The 23,028-nt window shown below is 37.6% G+C and overlaps 1 protein-coding gene and 1 pseudogene across 3 annotated transcripts in view; one reads left to right on the top strand and one right to left on the bottom strand.

Annotated features, from left to right (window-relative positions):
* TRIM23 (tripartite motif containing 23) overlaps positions 1-23,028 on the bottom strand; it is a 35,238-nt gene that overhangs the window by 7,412 nt on the left and 4,798 nt on the right. For both annotated transcript variants that reach the window (XM_080933797.1, XM_080933798.1), the window contains exons 3-7: positions 20,819-20,940; positions 18,272-18,550; positions 17,555-17,737; positions 16,225-16,440; positions 15,366-15,500 (exon numbers count right to left, since the gene is read on the bottom strand). In XM_080933797.1, the coding sequence (XP_080789923.1) occupies positions 15,366-15,500; positions 16,225-16,440; positions 17,555-17,737; positions 18,272-18,550; positions 20,819-20,940 (935 nt within the window). The remainder of the gene's footprint in view (positions 1-15,365; positions 15,501-16,224; positions 16,441-17,554; positions 17,738-18,271; positions 18,551-20,818; positions 20,941-23,028) is intronic.
* On the top strand, positions 12,304-13,783 carry LOC308433615 (stress-induced-phosphoprotein 1-like; annotated as a pseudogene). The gene has a single exon. The product of its transcript is annotated as a stress-induced-phosphoprotein 1-like (transcript).

The following is a 23,028-nucleotide window of genomic DNA, read 5'->3' as shown; positions in this document are numbered from 1 at the left end:
GACAAGAACAACTGTGATCCCGCCTACTGCAAATAAGTAGATAAGTTGAGGCATTCTTAGTGCCCATCATTTTTCTTTGCCTTACCAAATATAACAAGATATAAGCTAAAAAATAAAATTCTAGTAAACTGAATTCAACAACCAATTAAAATGGTTATATACCCTGACCATGAGATTTATACCTGGAAGACAGACTTTCAACCTCAACTCAGTATCAACAAATGAAAGACAAAAGCATGTGATACCAACAGAAAAAAAAGTTAAAAATCCATTACAATTGTACAATAAATATTTTAAACCCAGGAGTAGAAACCATACACATGAAAATCCTACAGCTAACACCTTCTAAGGTAAGAAAAAGGCAACGCTCCCTTCCAGGCATGTCTGTTTAACATGGTATTATGGGTACACACTACTGGATTACAAGCCTTAACTAGAGTAATTAAGAAGGAAAAGATGTGTGGGCGCAGAACAGAGCTAGGCCCATCTGCCACCCGGACCAAGTTCCTAAAGTTTTAAGGACTGGTGAGTAGGAGATCTAGACAGCCAGGGAGCAGAGAGATCTCTGCAGAATGCGCACGGAAAGCGCACCCCCCACCCCCGCCCAGCCTGATCCAGGAACCAGGAACACAACTTTGGAACTTCTGTTTCCACCCGGCGACTCTGGGGCGCAGAACAGAGCTCAGCCCATCTGCCACCCAGTCCAGCAGTTCCTAAAGTTTTAAAGACTGGTGAGTAGGAGATCTAGGCAGTCAGGGAGCAGAGAGATCTCTGCGGAGTGCTCACGGAAAGTGCGCACCCCACCCTGCCTGATCCAGAGACCAGGAACACAACTTTAGAACTTCTGTTTCCACCCGGCGATTTTGGGGCGCAGAACAAGGCTCGGCCCATCTGCCACCTGGACCATTGGAGATCCAGGGACACAGACCAGATACAAGGGAAAGGCAAGAACATATCACTGACAACAAAATGGCAAGAGGAAAGCGAAAGAGTATATCCCAAGGAAACCAAGACAACCTGACAACACCAGATCCCAGCTCTCCCATAACAGCAAATATCGGAATTCCAAACACTCCAGAAAAAAAAGACACAGACCTGAAATCATACCTCAAGGTGCTGATAGAGATACTTAAACAAGAACGGGAGGAAAAGCAAACAGATTCAGAAGCTTTTAAAGAGGAAACAAGAAAAACACTCAAAGAACTCAAAGAACAAGAGGAAAACAGAATCAAAGAGATGAAGGAATGGAAGAGGGAATTTAAAACGGAAATTGACACAATAAAGAAAATACAAAAAGAGATAACCCTAGAGGTAGAACACCTAAAAAAGAAATCAGGAATCACAGAAGCAAGCATTTCCAATAGATTACAAGAGATGGAAGAAAGAATCACGGGGGCAAAAGACAACATTGTAAACATAGAAAAAACAGCCAGAAAAGATGCAAAAAACAAAAAGCTCCTAACCCAAAATGTCCAGGAAATCCAAGACACAATGAGAAGACCAAACCTAAGGAGAATAGGAATATAAGAGGGAGAAGAGTATCAACTAAGAGGCACAGTAAATATCTTCAACAAAATCGTAGAAAAAAACTTACCTACCCTCAAGAATGAGATGACCACGAGCATAAAAGAAGCCTTCAGAACTCCAAATAGGTTGGACCACAAAAGAAATACCTCCTGACACATAATAGTAAAAACACCAAGTGCCCAAAGCAAAGAAAGAATACTAAAAGCAGTAAGGGAAAAAGATCAGGTAACATATAAAGGCAGGCCAATCAGACACACCCGATTTCTCAACAGAGACTATGAAAGCTAGAAGAGTCTGGACAGACATCATGCACACCCTAAGAGAGCACAAGTGCCAGCCCAAGCTGCTATACCCAGCAAAACTATCAATCACCATCGATGGAGAGATGAAGATATTTCAAGACAAATCAAAATTTACACAATATCTGACCACAAACCCAGCACTACAACGAATTATAGGTGGAAAACCCAATGCAATGAGGGAAAATACAGCCTAGTAAAACCAAGAAAACTCCTAAACAAGAAAACTAAAAGAAGAAAAAGACACAGACACAACTCAACCCACAAAAGCAATAATGGCAGGAAACAGAAACAACTATTCCTTGATATCTATTAACATAAATGGACTCAACTCCCCAATAAACAGACATAGACTATCAGACTGGATACATAAACAAAATCCAGCCTTTTGCTGCATACAGGAAACTCATCTCAGAGACAAAGACAAACACTATCTCAGAGTTAAAGGGTGGGAAAAAAACTTCCAAGCAAAAAGCTCCAAGAAGCAAGCTGGAGTGGCTATTCTAATATTGAATAAAGTAAATTTCCAATCAAAAGTTATCAAAAAAGATAAGTAAGAACACTTTTTACTCATTACCGGGGAAATCTGTCAGGAGAAACTCTCAACCCTTAACATATATGCTCCAAATAAAAAAGCACCCACATTCATAAAAGAAATTCTACTATATCTCAAAAAATACATCTCACCCCAAACAATAATAGTGGGAGACTTTAATACCCCACTCTCACCAATGGACAGATCATGGAAACAGAAACTGAACAAGGACACTGCAAAACTAGCAGAGACTTTGAACCAACTAGAATTAATTGATATATTCAGAACATATTATCCTAAAGTAAAAGAATACACCTTCTTCTCACCACCCCATGGCACCTTCTCGAAAATTGACCACATAATTGGACACAGAGCAAGCCTCAATCGATATATAAGAAGATTGAAATACTCCCATGCATCTTCTCAGATCACCATGGTCTAAGGCTGGTCTTTAACAAAAACAAAGACAAAAAAAAGCCCACATACACATGGAAAGTAAACAACGTTCTGTTAAACAATAGCAGGGTCAAAGAAAATAAAAAAAGGAATTAAGGATTTTATAAAATTCAACAAAAACGAAAACACAACATACCCAAACCTATGGGATGCTATGAAAGCAGTACTGAGAGAAAAACACATAGCCCTAAGTGCTTCCAAAAAGAAACTGGAGAGAGCTTACATCAGCAACCTGACAGCACAGCTAAAAGCCCTAGAACAGAAGGAAGCAGATATACCCAAAAAGAGTAGACGGCAAAAAATAATCAAAATTATGGCAGAAATAGACCAAATAGAATCAAAAACAACCATTGAAAAAAATCAACAAAACCAAGAGTTGGTTCTTTGAGAAAATCAACAAGATGGATAAACCCCTAACAAGACTAAATAGAGGGCAAAGAGAGAGTATACAAGTTAACAACATCAGAAAAAAAGTGGGGAAATAACAACTGAAACTGAGGAAATTCAAGAAATCATCAGATCCTACTACAAAAACTTATACTCCACAAAATTGGAAAATCTGGAGGAAATGGATGAATTCCTAGACAGATACAATATCCCAAAGTTAAACCAGGATCAAGTTAACCATCTAAATAACCCTATAACACCTAAAAAAATAGAAGAAGTCATCAAAAGTCTCCCAACCAAAAAAAGCCAAGGTCCAGACGGGTTCAGTGCAGAATTGTATCAGACATTTATTGGGGATATAACACCAATACTCTCCAAACTATTCCAAAAGATAGAATCAGATGGAATACTACCTAACTCATTTTTTGAGGCTACAATAACCCTCGTACCTAAACCACACAAGACCCTACAAGGAAAGAAAACTTCAGACCAATCTCACTTATGAACACTGATGCAAAATACTCAACAAAATCCTTGCAAACCGAATCTAAGAACACATCAAAACGATCATTCATCATGACCAAGTAGGCTTCATCCCTGGGATGCAGGGATGGTTTAACATAAGGAAATCCATCAACGTAATCCACCATATAAACAAACTCGAAGACCAAAATCACATGGTCATCTCACTAGACGCTGAGAAAGCATTCCACAAAATCCAACACCCCTTCATGTTAAAAGTCCTGGAAAGAACAGGAATCCAAGGCCCATACCGAAACATAATAAAAGCAATATACAGCAAACCAACAGCCAACATCAAACTTAATGGCGAGAAACTAGAAGCAATCCCACTAAAATCAGGGACTTGACAAGGCTGCCCACTCTCCCCCTACCTATTCAACATAGTACTGGAAGTCCTGGCTGGAGCAATTAGACAGCATAAGGAGATCAAGCGGATAAAAATCGGAAAGGAAGAGATAAAAACATCATTCTTTGCCGATGACATGATAGTGTACTTGAGTGACCCCAAAAATACCACCAGAAAACTCCTACAGCTGATAAATAAGTTCAGCAAAGTGGCTGGATACAAAATTAACTCAAACAAATCAGTAGCCTTCCTATACTCAAAGGACAAACATGAGGAGAAAGAAATTAGGGAAAAGGTACCTTTCACAATCGTTACAAAAAATATGAAATACCTTGGTGTGACTCTAACTAAGCAAGTGAAGGACCTGTATGACAAGAACTTCAAACCTCTAAAGAAAGAAATTGAGGAGGATCTCAGAAAATGGAAAGATCTCCCATGCTCATGGATTGGAAAAATCAACATCTTAAAAATGGCCATCCTACCAAAAGCAATCTACAGATTCAATGCAATCCCCAACAAAATTCCAACCCAGTTCTTCATAGAATTGGAAAGATCAATGTGCAATTTCATATGAAATAACAAAAGACATAGAATAGCGAAATCCATCCTCAACAACAAAAAAACATCTGCGGGAATCACTATCCCTGACCTCAAGCTGTATTACAAGGCAATTGTGCTGAAAACTGCATGGTACTGGTACAGAAATAGGCACGTGGATCAATGGAATAGAATAGAAGATCCAGAAATGAGCCCTCACGTATATGGTCACCTGATTTTTGACAAAGGAACAGTAAACATTCAATGGAAAAAGGCAGCCTATTCAACAAATGGTGGTGGTCCAACTGGCACTCAGCATGCAAAAGAATGAAAATAGACCCTTTCTTATCTCCTTGTACAAAGCTCAAGTGTAAGTGAATCAAAGATCTCCACATTAAACCAGATACACTGAAACTATTAGATGAGAAAGTAGGGAAAACCTTAGAACACATAGGTACAGGAGAAAATTTCCTGAACAAAACACCAATGGCTCAGGCTCTAAGGTCAAAGATTAACAAATGGGACTTAATGAGATTGCAAAGTTTCTGTAAGGCTAAAGACATCGTCAAGAAAACAAAATGGCAACCAACAGAATGGGAAAAGATCTTTACCAACACCACATCAGATAGAGGCCTAATATCCAAGGTGTACAAGGAACTCAAAAAGCTAGACACCAGAGAATCAAATAACCCTATTAAAAAATGGGGTACAGAGCTAAACAAAACGTTTTCAGTTGAGGAACACCGAAGGGCCGAGAAACATCTGAGGAAGTGCTGGACATCCTTAGCCATCAGGGAAATGCAAATCAAAACAACTTTGAGATTCCACCTCACACCAGTCAGATTGGCCAAGATCCAAAACTCAGATGACAGCAGATGCTGGCGAGGCTGCGGAGAAAGAGGAACACTTCTCCACTGTTGGTGGGGTTGCAAGCTAATACAACCACTCTGGAAATCTGTCTGGCGATACCTCAGAAAATTTGATACAGTACTACCTGATGACCCAGCTATTCCACTTCTGGGCATATACCCCAGGGACACTTTAATACACAACAAAGATATATGCACCACAATGTTCATAGCAGCTCTATTTATAATAGCCAGAAGCTGGAAGGAACCCAGATGTCCTTCAGAAGATGAATGGATACAAAAATTGTGGTACATATACACAATGGAATACTACTCAGTCACCAGAAACAATGACTTAACCAAATTCTTAAGAAAATGGCTGCATCTAGAGAATATCATCCTGAGTGAGATAACCCAGTCACAAAAGAACAGACATAATATGCAGTCACTGATAGTGGGATTCTAAGCCCAGAGGCTTGCACTCCCCCAGAAACAACTCACAGACTGTATGAAGTCCAAAAAATAAAGAAAACAAAAAAATATACATATATTTACAAAACAAGAAGATTTTGACTATTTCCATGTTGGGTTTTGTTTTGAATGTACTTTACGCTTATTGTAACTATTAGGTTTTCAATTCATACTCTCAAGCCATTGAAAAAAATCAAGTACTGACTAAAAAAATATATTCACATGGTTTTATGTAAAAATTATTTTAATGTCTGAAAAAACAGTACTGACAAAAATGTATAATTTTAAGCAAAAAATGTTTAAAATCTGTACATTTATCTTTGTTTTGTAAAATAAAGTCCTTTTTTAAAAAAAAAAGAAAGAAATTAAGGATTTTCTAGAATTCAACGAAAACGAAAACACAACATACCCAAACCTATGAGATGCAATAAAAGCAGTACTGAGAGGAAAACTCATAGCCCTAAGTGCTTCCAAAAAAAAAAAACTGGAGAGAGCATACATCAGCAACTTGACAGCACAACTAAAAGCCCTAGAACAAAAGGAAGCAGATACACCCAAGAGAAGTAGACGGCAAGAAATAATCAAAATTAGGGCAGAAATAGACCAAATAGAAACAAAAAGAACCATTGAAAAAAAATAAACAAAACCAAGAGCTGCTTCTTTGAGAAAATCAACAAGATTGATAAAGCCCTAGTCAGACTAACTAGAGGACAAAGAGAGAGTATACAAATTAACAAAATCAGAAAGGAAAGTGGAGACATAACAACTGAAACTGAGGAAATTCAAGAAATCATCAGATCCTACTACAAAAACTTATACTCCACAAAATTGGAAAATCTGGAGGAAATGGATGAATTCCTAGACAGATACAAGATCCTAAAGTTAAACCAGGACCAAGTAGACCATCTAAATAATCCCATAACACCTAAAGAAATAGAAGAAGTCATCAAAAGCCTCCCAACCAAAAAAAGCCCAGGTCCAGTCGGGTTCAATGAGGAATTTTATCAGACATTTATTGCGGATATAACACCAGTAATCTCCAAACTATTCCACAAGATAGAATCAGATGGAATACTACATAACTCATTTTTTGAAGCTACAATAACCCTCGTACCTAAATCACACAAAGACTCTACAAGGAAAGAGAACTTCAGACCAATCTCCCTTATGAACATTGATGCAAAAATACTCAACAAAATCCTTGCAAACCGAATCCAAGAACACATCAAAACGATCATTCATCATGACCAAGTAGGCTTCATCCCTGGGATGCAGGGATGGTTCAATATAAGAAAATCCATCAATGTAATCCACCATATAAACAAACTCAAAGAACAAAATCACATGATCATCTCACTAGATGCTGAGAATGCATTTGACAAAATTCAACACCCCTTCATGTTAAAAGTCCTGGAAAGAACAGGAATCCAAGGTCCATACCTAAACTTAATAAAAGCAATATACAGCAAACCAACAGCCAACATCAAACTTAATGGTGGGAAACTTGAAGCAATCCCACTAAAATCAGGGACTCGACAATGCTGCCCACACTCCCCCTACCTATTCAACATAGTACTGGAAGTCCTGGCTGGAGCAATTAGAGAGCAAAAGGAGAAAAAGGGGATACAAATCGGAAAGGAAGAGATAAAAACATCACTCTTTGCAGATGACATGATAGTGTACTTAAGTGACCCCAAAAATTCCACCAGAGAACTCCTACAGCTGATAAACAAGTTCAGCAAAGTGGCTGGATACAAAATTAACTCAAACAAATCAGTAGCCTTCCTATACTCAAAGGACAAACATGTGGAGAAAGAAATTAGGGAAAAGGTACCCTTCACAATCGTCACAAAAACTATGAAATACCTTGGTGTGACTCTAACTAAGCAAGTGAAGGAACTGTATGACAGGAACTTCAAACCTCTAAAGAAGGAAATTGAGTAGAATCTCAGAAAATGGAAAGATCTCCCATGCTCATGGATTGGAAGGATCAACATTTTAAAAATGGCCATCCTACCAAAAGCAATCTACAGATTCAATGCAATCACCATCAAAATTCCAGTTCTTCATTGAGTTGGAAAGATCAATGTGCAACTTCATATGGAACAACAAAAGACCTAGAATAGCGAAATCCATCCTCAACAACAAGAAAACATCTGCGGGAATCACTATACCTGACCTCAAGGTATATTACAAGGCAATTGTGCTGAAAACTGCATGATACTGGTACAGAAATAGGCACGTGGATCCATGGAATAGAATAGAAGATCCAGAAATGAGCCCTCACATATATGGTCACCTGATTTTTGACAAAGGAGCCGTAAACATTCAATGGAAAAAGGACAGCCTATTCAACAAATGGTGTTGGTCCAACTGGCACTCAGCATGCAGAAGATTGAAAATAGACCCTTTCTTATCTCCTTGTACAAAGCTCAAGTGTAAGTGGATCAAAGATCTACACATTAAACCAGATACACTGAAACTATTAGATGAGAAAGTAGGGAAAACCTTAGAACACATAGGCACAGGAGAAAATTTTCTGAACAAAACACCAATGACTCAAGCTCTAAGGTCAAAGATTAACAAATGGGACTTAATGAGATTGCAAAGTTTCTGTAAGGCTAAAGACATTGTCAAGGAAACAAAACGGCAGCCAACAGAATGGGAAAAGATCTTTACCAATTCCACATCAGATAAAGGCCTTAATATCCAAGGTATACAATGAACTCAAAAAGCTAGACACCAGAGAATCAAACAACCCTATTAAAAAATGGGGTACAGAGCTAAACAAAACGTTCTCAGTTGAGGAATACTGAATGGCTGAGAAACATCTGAGGAAGTGCTGGACATCCTTAGCCATCAGGGAAATGCAAATCAAAACAACCCAGAGATTAAAACGTTCTCAGTTGAGGAATATCGAATGGCTGAGAAACATCTGAGGAAGTGCTGGACATCCTTAGCCATCAGGGAAATGCAAATCAAAACAACCCAGAGATTCCACCTCACACCAGTCAGATTGGCCAAGATCCAAAACTCAGATGACAACAGATGCTGGCGAGGTTGCGGAGAAAAAGGAACACTTCTTCACTGTTGGTGGGGTTGTAAACTAATACAACCACTCTGGAAATCAGTCTGGAGATACCTCAGAAAATATGACATAGTACTACCTGAAGACCCAGCTATTCCACCTCTGGGCATATACCCCAGAGATACTTTAATACACAACAAAGATATATGCACCACAATGTTCATAGCAGCTCTATTTATAATAGCCAGAAGCTGGAAAGAACCCAGATGTCCTTCAGTAGATGAATGGATACAAAAATTGTGGTATATTTACACAATGGAGTACTAGTCAGCCACCAGAAACAATGACTTAACCAAATTCTTACGAAAATGGCTGCATCTAGAGAATATCATCCTGAGTGAGTTAACCCAGTCACAAAAGAACAGACATAATATGCAGTCACTGATAGTGGGATGCTAACCCCAGAGGCTCGCACTGCTTCAGAAACAACTCACAGACTGTATGAAGTCCAAGAAAAGAGAACACACAAAAAAAAAAAAAAAAAAAAAAAAAAAAGTCATGCTCAATCCTTACCCACCAAGAACACATTGACAAATTCCGGGTTGCACCCTGTATTACATGTACTGTTTGCTCATTGTAAAAAAAAAAAAAAAAAAATCTTTACACACCAAGAAAACTTTGACTATTTCCAGGTTGCATCTTGTTTTACATGTACTTTATGCTCATTGTAACTGGTGGGATCTTGATCACACTATCAAACCTTTAAAAAAAAAAAAAAAAACCAAGTACAGACAAAAATGTATTGTATACTTTTATGCAAAAATGCTTAAAATCTGTACATTTATCTTTGTTTCTTAAAATAAAGTTATTAAAAAAAGAAAAAAAGAAGGAAAGGATGTAAGAGTATCCAAATCAAGAAGAGCCATGTGAAATTCTCTTTATAAATGACATGATCTTCATATAGTAAACCCTGAAGATACTCCCCCTCAAAAACTGTTAGAAGAAACTAATTTAGAAAAATTGTAAGACAGAAGACCAAGAGAAGAGTTCCATTTTTGTATATCAATTATGAGTAATTCAAACAGAATCTGAGAAAACAATCCCATTTACAACAGAATCAAAAGCAATAACTTAATAATAACCCTAGCTAAGGACTTGAAACCCCTGTGTGCTGGAAACTGAGAGCACAAGCTTCAGTCAAACTTGTAAGAAGGCAGAGGAGGAGGGAGGTTAGCACAGTGGCTCCCTTGCAGAGGACCAAGGCTCATTTTCCAGCTTCCACATGGAGGCTGACAGCAGTCTGTAACTAGTCTCAGGGAGTCTGACATCCTCAGCCAGCTTCAGTGGGCACCAGGCACACAGGTGATGCAAATACATACATACAGGCAAAAAATATAGCCATAAAAAAATCTTAAAAAAAACAGAAAATTAAAAAACATTACTATAAAACATTCACAAAAATGTGTTAGGCATTTCATGTTCATAGATGTAAAAATTAATATGGTTCTGGTGTCAGTGGAACTTCTATCCAAATCCTAATGACCTGGGGTGAAAGTACCCTATAATGTACAGGGTTTGAATAGTATATGCCAAGTTCCAGAGAGAAAATAACCTTTTGCAAGATAAAAAGGAAAAAAAAAAAAGCCCTACAGCACCTCAAGGAACACAGCTAAAACAATTTTAAAGAGAATAGAGTCAGAGAACTCACTCTCTGACATCAAAATACTTTAAACGCTACAGAAATGAAAAACATGGGACTGACACAAGCCAAACCAACTGAGAAGCAATGAAATGTAAAGCATCACAAATTAGTCACACAGTCTGAACCAAGGGTTTCAAATCAACAGAGAAAAGATAGTCTTCAAAACTGTCCTGTGAAGGAATTAATTACACCACATACAAAAATTAACACAAAATGATTAAAGGCTAAGACTCCCAGCTATAAAGCTAGGAGGATACAGAAAAAACACTTGAATAATTTGACTCTGACAATGATCGCCAAATCACAGGCACAGAGAGCAAGAAAAGATAAGTAAATCTTTGTGAATAATAGGTCATAATCAACAGGATAAAAAAAGAAATTTACCAAATGTAATAAAATATTTAGAAATAAAAAAGCAGACATAGGATTGATAAATACCCTGTGTGTGTGTGTGTGTGTGTGTGTGTGTGTGTGTGTGTGTGTGTACTCTTAAACACCAACAAAAAACTCGACCTAACTAAAAAGTGGACCAAAATCTGCTAAAACTATTCGTGACAAATGACCAGAAGCATATGAAAAGAAACGTACTGTTAACAAAGAAATGCAAAACACCACCACAGTGAGATAAAACTTCATACAAATACAAATTAAGATGGCCACTAAATGAAAAATGTAGAAAAACAACAGTAAAATTTTGATATAACAATATGTAAAATATCATGAAAATTCCCGATAACATAAAAATAAAGATACAGATACAGCTGTGGCTAAATGTGTGCTTAGCATGGACTTGTTATTACATGGGTTCCATACCCAGTACTAGATAAACCTGATGCCGTGATACATGCCTGTAATCCCCTTGGAGATTGAGTTGTGAGGATCATTCGTTCTATGTCATCCTTAGCTATCTAGTAAATTTGAGGCCAGCATGAGCTACATGTGACCGTTTGTCAAAACAAAATCAAAATGAAGAACTTTTCATTGAAAAACTTCACTACATGACCCACTAATTTCATGTTTACTGTAAGAACTGAAAATGGGGGCTTGAAGATACAGGAGGTGGAGAGAAATGGCTCATCTTTTAAGAGGACTTGCTACCTTCCAGAGGACCTGGTGCACTTCATACATGTGGTGCACAGACATAAACAAAAGCAAAACACCCTTACACATACTTTTAAAAGAATTTAAAATTAAAGATTGAGGAGAAATTTGTACAACCATAAACACAGCAACACCTGTAAATGGAAGAAATCCAGATGACCAGATAAATTAAACATGTGTACATACAAAGAAACAGTCATCAGTCTTAAGAAATGCAATTCTTGATATACTAGAAGATGAACTTTCCAGATATTACCTTAATCTTGAAAACAGCCTGCCACAAGAGGGGGGGGGGGGGCAGGCTACAATTGTTCTATTTAGATGAGGTGTCTAAACTGTTCAAATTCACAGAACAGATACGAGAATGGTGGTTAGTAGGGATCAAACAGAAGATCTTCAAAGTATGTGTTTCAAGTTTGTAAGATAAAGTTTTTGCAGCTTTATTTGCAATAATATTTAACAGCAATAAACCATCATTTTAAAAGGGGTAAGGTCAGGGAACACAGAACAGACAAATTAGGTTCAATGGGATTCAGGCCAGGCTATGGAGCAGGTTAATGAGCTAAAGGAAAACTAAGACTCTGCGTGCTGAGACCACTGACAAGGCCTCACAGTGCTACTCGGAGTCAATTAAACTAGATCCCCAGACCTTGTGCTCTACAGCAATCACTGCAGTCTATGCCAAGAAAGAAATCTACCAGAAGGTCTATGAGGATGGCAGCAAGACTGTTGGCCTGAAGCCTGACTGGGACAAGGGTTATTCAAGAAAAGCAGCAGCCCTTGAGTTCCTAAACTGGTTTGAAGAAGCCAAATGAACCTATGAAAAAGGTTTAAAACATGAAGCCAATAATCTCCAGCTTAAGGAGGGCTTGCAGAACATGGAGGCCAGGTTGGCAGAGAGGAAATTAATGAATCCTTTCAACTTCCCAATCTGTACTATAAGTTGGAGAATGATCCCAAGGACAAGGACGCTGCTCTGTTACCCCACCTACAGGGAACTCAGAGAAGCCACAGAAGAAGCCTACAGACCTGGGCATGAAACAAGATCCCCGGGTCATGAGTACTTTCAGTGTCCTCTTTGGGGTTGATCTGGGCAGTATGGATGAAGAGGAAGAGGCAGCAACACCTCCACCCCCACCCCCTCCCACAAAGGAGGCCAAGCCAGAACCAATGGAAGATCTTCCAGAGAATTAGAAACAGGCACTGAAAGAAAAGGACTTGGGAAATGATACCTACAGGAAGAAAGATTTTGACGAGGCTCTGAAGCATTCTGACGGCCAAGGAGCTGGACCCTACCAATATGACTTACACGACTAATCAAGCAGCTGTGCACTGCGAAGAGCAACTACAGTGGATGCCGGGAGCTCTGTGAGAAGGCCAGGGACGTGAGCAGAGAGGACCAAGAGAACTACTGGCAGATCGCCAAAGCTTATGCCTGAATTGGTAATTCCTATTTCAAAGAAAGGTACAAGGATGCTACCCATTTCTACAACAGTCTCTGGCAGAGCACCGAAGTGCCAAGCCGGCAGAGAAAATTCTGAAGGGAGAAAAACGACTGGCTTATATCAACTCTGACTTGGCTTTGGAGGAAAAGAATAAGGGCAATGAATGCTTCCAGGAAGGGGACTACTCCAGGCCATGAAGCACTGTACAGAAGCCATTAAAATGAACCCAAGAGATGCCAAACTGTACATCAACCTGGAGTTTCAGCTGGCACTCAAGGACTGTGTGTGAAGAGAGCATCCAGCCAGAGCCAACCTTCATCAAGGCTATACACAGAAACCAGCTGTGAGGAAGCGGCAGACGGTTAATAACGCAGCATAATGGCACAGTGCAGCTGACATGAGAGCTCTGAAAACATGGCTGACCCTGAGCTGCAGCAGGTAATGTGTGACCCAGCCATGAGGCTCATCCTGGAGCAAATGCAAAAGGACTTCCAGGCTCCGAGGCAACTCTTAAAGCATCCTGTAATAGCACAGAAGATGCAGAAGCTGATGGATGCGGGTCTGATCAAAATTCAGTGATAACTTGCTTTTCCCCTCTTCCCTTCGCCAAAGAGGAATGGCGAGCTGGGACTGTGGTGAGCAGCACTGGGTGGAGGGGGAAGGAGAAAGGTTTATCTTTATATTATACATGCCAAAAGGAAGACAGACTCATCTAGCACCACCCCGGTGCTCCCAGCACACACATGGTCTCTTCACTGCTGTCCTCAATCCCAGCCTCCCCATCACTATCTTGGTTGCCCCCCTATACTTGGTTATTTTTTATTTGGAGCAGTGGATGCATACAGGGAGGGGACGGTATTCTTCCCAACCTAGGGTCCCAGCTGTCTTTACTTGTTCTTACCCACATTCCTCTTCAATGAAACAAGCCATTCAGGCGTGGTTATATGTTAAAAACAAAAACAAAAAGGGGGCGGGGGTAAGGTCAAAGCTGTGGGAATGGCTCAGTGTAACTGATAAGAGTGCTTACGTGAGAAAAGTGTCCTCAGCACTCACATAAATCAGGGGATGGTTGTAATCCTAGTGCTGTGGAGGACAGAGATAGGAAGACCGCTGTGGCTTACTATCCTACAGTCTAGCTCCAGGTTCAGTGAAAGGCCCTATCTAAAGGGAACAAAACAAAATTATTTTTAAAACAAAGTACACAACATTCTCCTCTGGCTTCTGCACACTCACAACAAACATGAATATATAAATAGGTAAGATGGTAAATCTTTATATTACACATTTTGGACATAATTAGATTGTGGTAATTTTTTACAGAAATAGAACTTCTATTTAAAAATGAAGTCATATTAATTGTTATGAAGTGATCTTTAAGATGTACACTTTAGAAAGGCATTCCACCTTTAAAAGTGGAGAAAGTATATAAAACATAAACATTTGTTCTTTTGGAAGGACAATGAACCAGGAAAACCTCTAAATTGTCTTATTTTTTATAGTGAACAGAGGGAAAAGCATCAGGAATCGGGAACAGAATTGTTCCCAAATGAATTTTGCACTGCAGGTTTGACTTTCAACTATGTAAACATTTTGCATAATCATTTAACAAAATGATGTTTTAATTGTTCCTAAAAATAGGAAACAAAACAGAGTTCATGAATGTTTTTTAAATCACTAGAATCCATTATAAAAAGATACAATATTTCAACCACATATCAGCCTTCTTTGGAGTTTCTTAAAACAAAAGCAATTAAGAATTTGATTAGAAGCCAGACATGGTGGTGCACACACATAATGCCAGCAATTAGGAGTTAGAGAAAGGAGGCTCAGGCTACAGAAAATCTAAAGCTAGGTGATAGTGTCTCAATGATATGTTTACTTTGAAAAAAGTTTGAGAATTTTTGAATTATTAGCTGAATACCTGATAGTACGAATAATGTATTAGAAATGTAAAATTAATATGCTTTGGGTACAATTCCAATTGAACTAGGAAATAAGAACAGAGACTTAGTCTCATTTGTTTCTATTCCCCATTGATTATAGCTTTTCTTGAAATTCTACAACTCATGAATTTCCTAGTGTTCTCTTTTAAGTTCATTTATATTTCCTGCTACTCACAATCTGCAGAAAGCAAACGTAAAAACAAAGGGTAGTGCATCACCTTTGTAAAAGTGACTGGGATGCTGGCATCCAACTGGATATGATCTGCAACTTCTGTAAACTGCTGTTGCTGTTTCTGCAGCGTTTCTAATAATCTTGTGATTTCTTGTTTTGCCAAGACAACTCTGCAATCATCCTAGAAAACAAAATGGTATTGTCCATAAAGTTTTTTCTTTTAAAAAATAGAGATCTTATCAACTTTCAACTAAAGACCTTTTAACATTACAGTATTCAAACTAAATTTCAGGAGCTTAGCAGTTGGTAAAAGGCTTGCCTCACAAGCATGAAAACTCAAATTAAATTATAGGAACCTAAGTAAAAAGCCAGGTATTGTGGTACTTGTTTATAGTAGTAGAGAGCTGTAAGATCGAATACATTGGTAAACTGTCATGTGTTGTTTGAGCTCACTGAGAGGCTGACTCAGGAACTGGGGTGGCTTCCCCACTTGAGAGCCAAGTCTGTTTATGTTAAGTGTATTCCAAGACCCCTTGTCTGGGAATGGGATGGTATCTTAACTCTGTAACAAGTAAGAAAGGGGACAGCAAAAGAGATCAAGATCCTGTCTTAGGACCCTACTGCTGTGGTGAAACACCATAAGCAAAAGCAAGGTGGAGAGAGGAAGGGGTTTATTTGAGTGTACAGTTTCACATCTCCAGCACTGCTGCAGAGACTACAGAGGAATGCTGCTTATTGTGGCTTGTTCTATCTGTTTTCTTACAGCACCCAGCACTACCATATTCTAAGACTAATGCTAACACATTCAGTAGAACCCAGTCACTAAATTAATAAAAGAAGAGCATATCTTGATAATTATATACTTGACCTTAAAAGTACAGCCTAACCACATTTACATTACCTACCTGCTGCAAAGTCTTTTCGCAATGGAGACAGGCTGTTGAAACCTGGGACAAGAGAATAGTCATATCCTCTTGTTGCTGCCTAAGCCAAATCAGTTTTTCTCGAACATGGGCATCAACAACACTTAGAGCCATTTCTTCTTGGCGACAAAGAGTTTCATGCAAATCAGAAAAATAAGCTCTGACACACGATCGGGCATTCTCTGCAGTACCTGGGACCTATGAAGACACAAGGAAATTTTAACAGTTAAAACCTTAACTTTTTATAATTAAAATATTAAAATGTAAATGCCATCTACATCCATATAGACTTTAATCTCTCCATTAGACCTTTCTGTTTAACTATAAACTTTGAATATTTAAGTGTTTAGAAATCATATCTAAAGCAAAACAGAATCTCATCTCCAAGCCTAATTACCTCTTTCTCAGTAACTTCATTTAAGTTATTCAAGGTAAAAAGAAAGAGAAAGAAAGGAAGGAAGGAAGGAAGGAAGGAAGGAAGGAAGGAAGGAAGGAAGGAAGGAAACGATCTATCCTTAGCACGTCTTTCATGTTCTGTGATTAGTCTCAGCAAACCCTGCTGACTACACAGCAGTGCCCAGCCGTGCTTTACCGCCGCACCTCCAGCACACTGTTTCTCACTGATGAAGGGAAACAGCCTTCTCACTTCTCTCAGCTTCCTGGATCAATCGAATTACCCACCAAGCAATACTGTCAATTAATACTATTCTTTGAGATCTCAAATCCTTCTTCATTACTGCAACTCCAGTACTGCAGGACACAAGCATCTCTAAACTACATGATTTCAATAGTGTCTTAATAGGTCTTCCGGTTTCTATGCCACCTCCTCCCAACTCACTTTCTATATTTAACAGTAAGTTTTTAATGCAAATGTCATCTTGCTCCTATATCAACAGTGTCATGGCTCACAGTTACCCTGAGACTGAAATACTAAAGTCTACAGCTGACTAACAGGTTCTGCAGTGACTTACTTGGTCTTTAACTCTTCGATTTTTCTTCTTGTCAAACCCAGCTCAAAGCTCCAAATACTCCCCACCCACTCTTCTCTGATAGATTTTCTTCAAATCTCAGTTTAAACATCCATAAACTACATGAGTTATACCTCTAATATACTACCAAGTACACTCTATCTCCCTACCCACAACACACAATAATCATCAAACTTAAAGTCTGACAGATGACGGCACCATTTCTTGTGCAGTGTCCAATGTAGTTAGTACTAGCACACTGTAACTGTGCAATACTTACTAGAAGATTCAAAGATGAGAATGAAAAAGGTTAAGAAGATAAAGAGGAAGAAAAGAATCCATACATGTTCTGTGTGAGCCATTCCAATTCCATCTTCCACTATCTGTTCTCCTCCTTCAATGTGCTGAACAATCCCAACTAATTTTCTGGAATAATCCGAGATTTCCTCAGTGAAGGTCCTTATGCAGTGAGCCATGTCTAAAATTGATGCTCGGATCTGGTTAGCTTCTGGTTCCAGTACCGAATGCTATAAACACAACAGTTATAGGAAAGAATTCATAGTGGTATATAATCATTTACAAAAACTACTTAAACCCCTTTAATATAAATGAACATCAATCACCGTGGCTTTGTAACACATTTCAAACAAGTACAATGTAAGGAGACTACAAAGAAATCGGAAGTTAGAAGTTTATGTACTGCTCACGGTTTCTACACAAGCAACCAAGAGTTTGCCCAAATTGTATTATAAGAGTTATCAGTACAGTGTACTATACAGACATGTACATGAAGATGAAACTTTCTATATCCTGCTAGAAATAATCATGAAGCCTCTCTGAAATTATTCCATTCTGCAATTAAAATCCTCAATTTTTCCATGAGACTGAGACCAACTCATTAATCACTTAACTGTCTTCAAAAGTTAGTTTGCTTATGTCTTTGAATAAATAAGCAGGTCAACAAAAACAAAAGAAAAGCTCGTAAATTAAATAAGCAGGTCAACAAAAACAAAAGAAAAGCTCGTAAATTAACTAATCATCCAACAAAATTAAGTTCATACCTTGTGACCTTGGTGTTTTCCGTATTCTTTGCAGACACAGCACATGAGTGGACTAGTTTGACAACCTTCTTCCAAACAAACAAACTCAATGGCATGTACCTGATGCTGACAGCACATGGTTTTCTCATGAGGTTTATCAGCTAGAGGCACTCGTCTATGCTTTGCTAGTGTCTTTGTAGAATGAGTAACTTGAGAACACTCTGAGCATAAGTGAGTCGCACACACAGTGCAATATACAGATGCAACGTGAGCTTCATCTTCATCACAGCGAACGATGCTCTAAGAAATAAAAAAATTAATGCCTTAAAACTGAACCCACTCATTAAGACATAGCAAATTTTGAACTACAAAACCCTACAATTTTTTAACTTAACTTACCAGGCTCACATATGATAATAAAAAAGAAAATCATGTTAAATCAATCATTCCAAATAGAAACAAAGAACTAAGGAACTGAATGAAAAAAAACCAAAGTAAGCATAGCAAAATGATCTTCAAAATACATGGTTTCCAGAATAGAGTTCTGAAAATTTTAATCCATGATGCAACAATACATTACAAAACAGAAAGAAGGCACAGAAAACAACCAACTATAGGTTAGTCAACAAGTCAGCTGGGTACAGCTTAGCTAGTTGGACATGGGAGTTCTTTAACCAACCAAAGTTCAACTTCTTAGATTAACTAAGCTTCTTTGATTAGCTGTATTAGTTACCATTCAGTATACATCTATGGCCTCACACAAATTTTATTTAATAATAAAAATATACTAGTAAGTATAAAGGTCATGTGTTACCTATCCATCTAAAAACTATTTTTTCAGGAAAGTAAGAACCTATTTCTGAGACTAATTATCAACATGGGATATGATTTAGAGGCAAAAATAAAATTATTCTCATGAATAACCTTTTTTTCCCAGTGCTGAGAGTTGAACCAGAACCTTATAAATGCCAGACAAATGGGCTACCATTGAACTACATACAAAAACATCTCACAGATTCATAATGCAAAGACTTTTTTCTATCAAATTTTCCAAAGTAGAACCACAGAAGCATTATTTTATTTAAAATGGACTTCAATTCCTACTGCTTTAGTTAGCTGTCATGAGTATGCATAAAAAGAAAGTCAGCACTATGCTGTGTAAATAGCTCATACTAAGGTATGAAACTAGTTGAGGAAATTTTGAAAACACAGACACACTGAATTAAGTTGTGAAGTTCTGATCTTAATAGATTTTGAGATATGAATTATACATTTCCCCCAATACATACAAGTACTTTCTAATAGTTCTACAGGTGAAAGGATTACAGTCATGACTAAAAACCACAGATTTAGAAAAAAAGCAATAAGCCCTTTATGTCAGCTGATAAATATTATTTTAAATTTTCATTAAGTATCAAAAAGCATTTTGATTACTTGTTTATGGTCCCGGTGCTCAGACCCAGGGCTTCTTTCATAGTAACCAAGTACTCTGCACTGAATCATAGCAAAGTCTTTATTGGAAGTGTGTAAAAGTAACGTTTTAGATATAAGGAATGCTTTGAAAACTTCTGCATATTAAAAAGCTATAATTGGCAAAGGAAACATTTTATCTATTTTTCCAGAAATAATAATTAGGTAGTACACAAATGGTATCATTTATTGTCAATTTAAATTTTTAAAATAACCCAAAAATTGAAACAACTTATTTTGCAATAATGTGTATCTGTACCATAAAATTCTTGTATCTTCTCTTTCCTAGACCTCACAAATAATTTATGAGATCACCAACACACAATATTCTAATGTTTGTAAAAGTAGAAGATAAAATATATAAAAGACCTGTAAAAATTTTATAGTGAGTAATGCTTCAATTCAGAAATCATTTTTCTAATTCATTTTAAATAGAAAGAAATCACCAAAGGGAGGTTGCAATCAATCTGTTGGAGTTTTTTTTCTTCTTAAATCAAATATGCAGTTTTTAAAGTCCAAAATTAATACTATTAACAGCTATTTGCTGCAAATATTCTTCTATATAGAACTCTTTCGCTTGTTAAAGAAGATGTGCAGACAGGTGTTAAAATGCTAAGGATGTGCTGTTACCTGTTACCAGATATGTGCTTGTCAGGGTAAAGCACACCAGGCACACCATGTAATGTTCTTCTTATTGTTTTGAAAATACGTAATAGTGGCAACTCCCTCAGCCTTCACTGTTACATTAAACTAGTCCTCTAAACTGAATGTCTCTCAATGTTTGTCTCTTTTCTTGTACTTTGCTGTTGAGGTTCAATTTTAAATGTTCTGTACTATTGTAGACTAAACATTTCTCTTACTCTCTTATGTTCTACCTTAAAGGCTTTTCCTTACACATTATTAGATTGTGTAAGAAAAGAGTTTCTCATAAAGCAGATTAGGCAAAGAACTTGAACAAATTCCTGCTTTATTTTTGAGAACAGTGGCTACTTTAGAACTGTAATAAAAACCTGTGGTTCTAAAACTTCACAGATACAGCAAATAATGTACAAACACTGGAAAATCTTGTATAAATATTTCAACGAGTCCCATCAGTACCTCTCCAGATATCCCAATGGCTTCTTCTGCAGTTCCATACTGACCAATATGTCCATTTTGCAAACGTTCTAAAAGCTCCAGTAAAGCAAAGTTTTTTTTCAAACCCCAGACACCTGAGTCTCCTAGAACAAATATGAAACAAAAGTAAATGTAACAAAATGGAAGTTTAGTCAATTTACCTCATACCTTAAGATTACTTTCTAACACACATAGTTTTGTCATTAATAATGTCTAAAGGCTGCCAGGAAAGGGCTTGTTAATGTTATCAAAGAACTTCTTAGCACTATAAGTAGACATATACCAAACTTTTTATTTCACTTTTACTGTATAAACTAAAACAAATATTTCAATATTTTTCAAATATTTTTATAGCTACCTACAGTAAGAAATACCTTTTATATCACAATCTAGGAATAAACACACTTGTATGTATCTACATCCACAAGTAGCTTAGAGTTTAAAAAATTTCTATCTGTAATGTAAGTTTAGTGTCTGTGGGTCTCTGTCTCTCTCTCTCTCTCTCTCTCTCTCTCTGTCTCTCTGTCTCTCTCTGTCTCTGTCTCTCTCTGTCTCTCTCTCTCTGTCTCTCTCTCTCTCTCTCTCTCTCTCTCTCTCTCTCTCTCTCTCTCTCTCTCACACACACACACACACACACACACACCAGAAAAGTAAAGTTCCACAAACTAGGGGCTCATTTGTAATTCTAGCATTAAAAGGTAAAGACAAGGATGTCTCTGGAGCAAGCAGTAGCAAGACGAGCATTACTAGCCAGTGCCCAAGATCCTCAACATCTACCTTGGTCACCTACATACATGTAGATAAAAATACACAGTCACACATATGCAAGAATGAGTACCAAACATACATATACATTAATAGTTTTTTTTAAACTTGACAAACTAATACTTTATAGCAGCATGCAAAATACTGCTATGTTTTACTCCATTCCTTCTGGTTTCTGAAAGCACTAGGTGATATATAGATACAGGCAAAGTAGCCATATACATAAAATAAAAATAATTTTAATTTAAAAATTACTCACCATAGAGCTTCACAATAAAGCAAGAGAATGAGCCCTTTTAGACAGGCCTCTAGAAAGGTTTGAATAAGGGCAGAAGGTTCCTTTACCCAAAATTGAACACATAAGTACATGGGCATAATCATGCACATACATGCAATAACCACTGTTTTCAGCCTACAAAAAATAGCCAAATTGTTCAGCAATTAGCATCTGGTAAGTTTCCATAGCACGAATGCTTACTGATATTGCTGCCATCAAGGAAATGTTTGTTAATAAAATGAAAATGTAAAAGATAAAGGCCACATGGTCTACTAGGCTCTTTGCCTGTTTGTCATCTCTTCTTTTTCTTTAGAAACAATCCCAAAAACATTCTCTGGTTTTTTAAATGAAGATATGTTTATCCCTCTTCTGAACCCCTTTTCTCAACTGGCACTGCACAGAGCACTCAAGCAAGCCTCCCTCAGCTTTGCTGCCCCCCTGCAAGGCCTCTTCCTTGATTCCGAGTGTCCCATGTATTTTACAAACTGAGCTCCATCTACTCCATTTACATAAACATTTAAGCATTCAGAACAAGCATTTAAAATATGGCCTTAGAAACTTTCCCAAAATTCAGTCATTATTCCCAGGAGTGCCTAACAATTTTGTAACTGTAAAAAATAAATAAAACTCTATTTAAAAAAAAAAAAAAAAAAAAAAAAAAAAAAAAAAACAGGCTTGTGCTGTTCTGCAAATCTGCAAAGTTTTGGGCAAAGGAGAAAGCTCTGTTCCCCATGAGGCATGCTGAGGAGCACTGAGCATCGACTCATGTATACCACCTCACTGTTACCAAAGGAAGATCTACCTCAGAGCAGCATCAATCCCAAACACCTCCACCTGGAAGTTGACAGCTGACACTTGATTTCTGCTTACATTTCAATAGTTAAATATTTGCAGTCTTTATAACATATGTGTGTGTATATATATGTGTGTGTGTGTGTATACTATAATATATATGCACAAGTATATTATTTTTATGATACAAATATAAAGCCTTTAAAAATTGGAAGCTAATAACTGAAAGTCACCGACATATTCCACAAACAAATCACAGTTAAATGTACCCACAGGTTACAATCACTACAATCCTTACTCATGCTGGAGCTGGCTGCTCTAATGTTGGTATGACAGCACTCTTGATTTCAACCTGACA

This window comes from Micromys minutus (genome assembly GCF_963924665.1).
Source record: "Micromys minutus genome assembly, chromosome: 20".
NCBI classification, from domain to species: domain Eukaryota; kingdom Metazoa; phylum Chordata; class Mammalia; order Rodentia; family Muridae; genus Micromys; species Micromys minutus.
The sequence above is the reverse complement of the archived record's forward strand: the minus strand, read 5'-3'. Positions and strand labels throughout refer to the sequence as shown.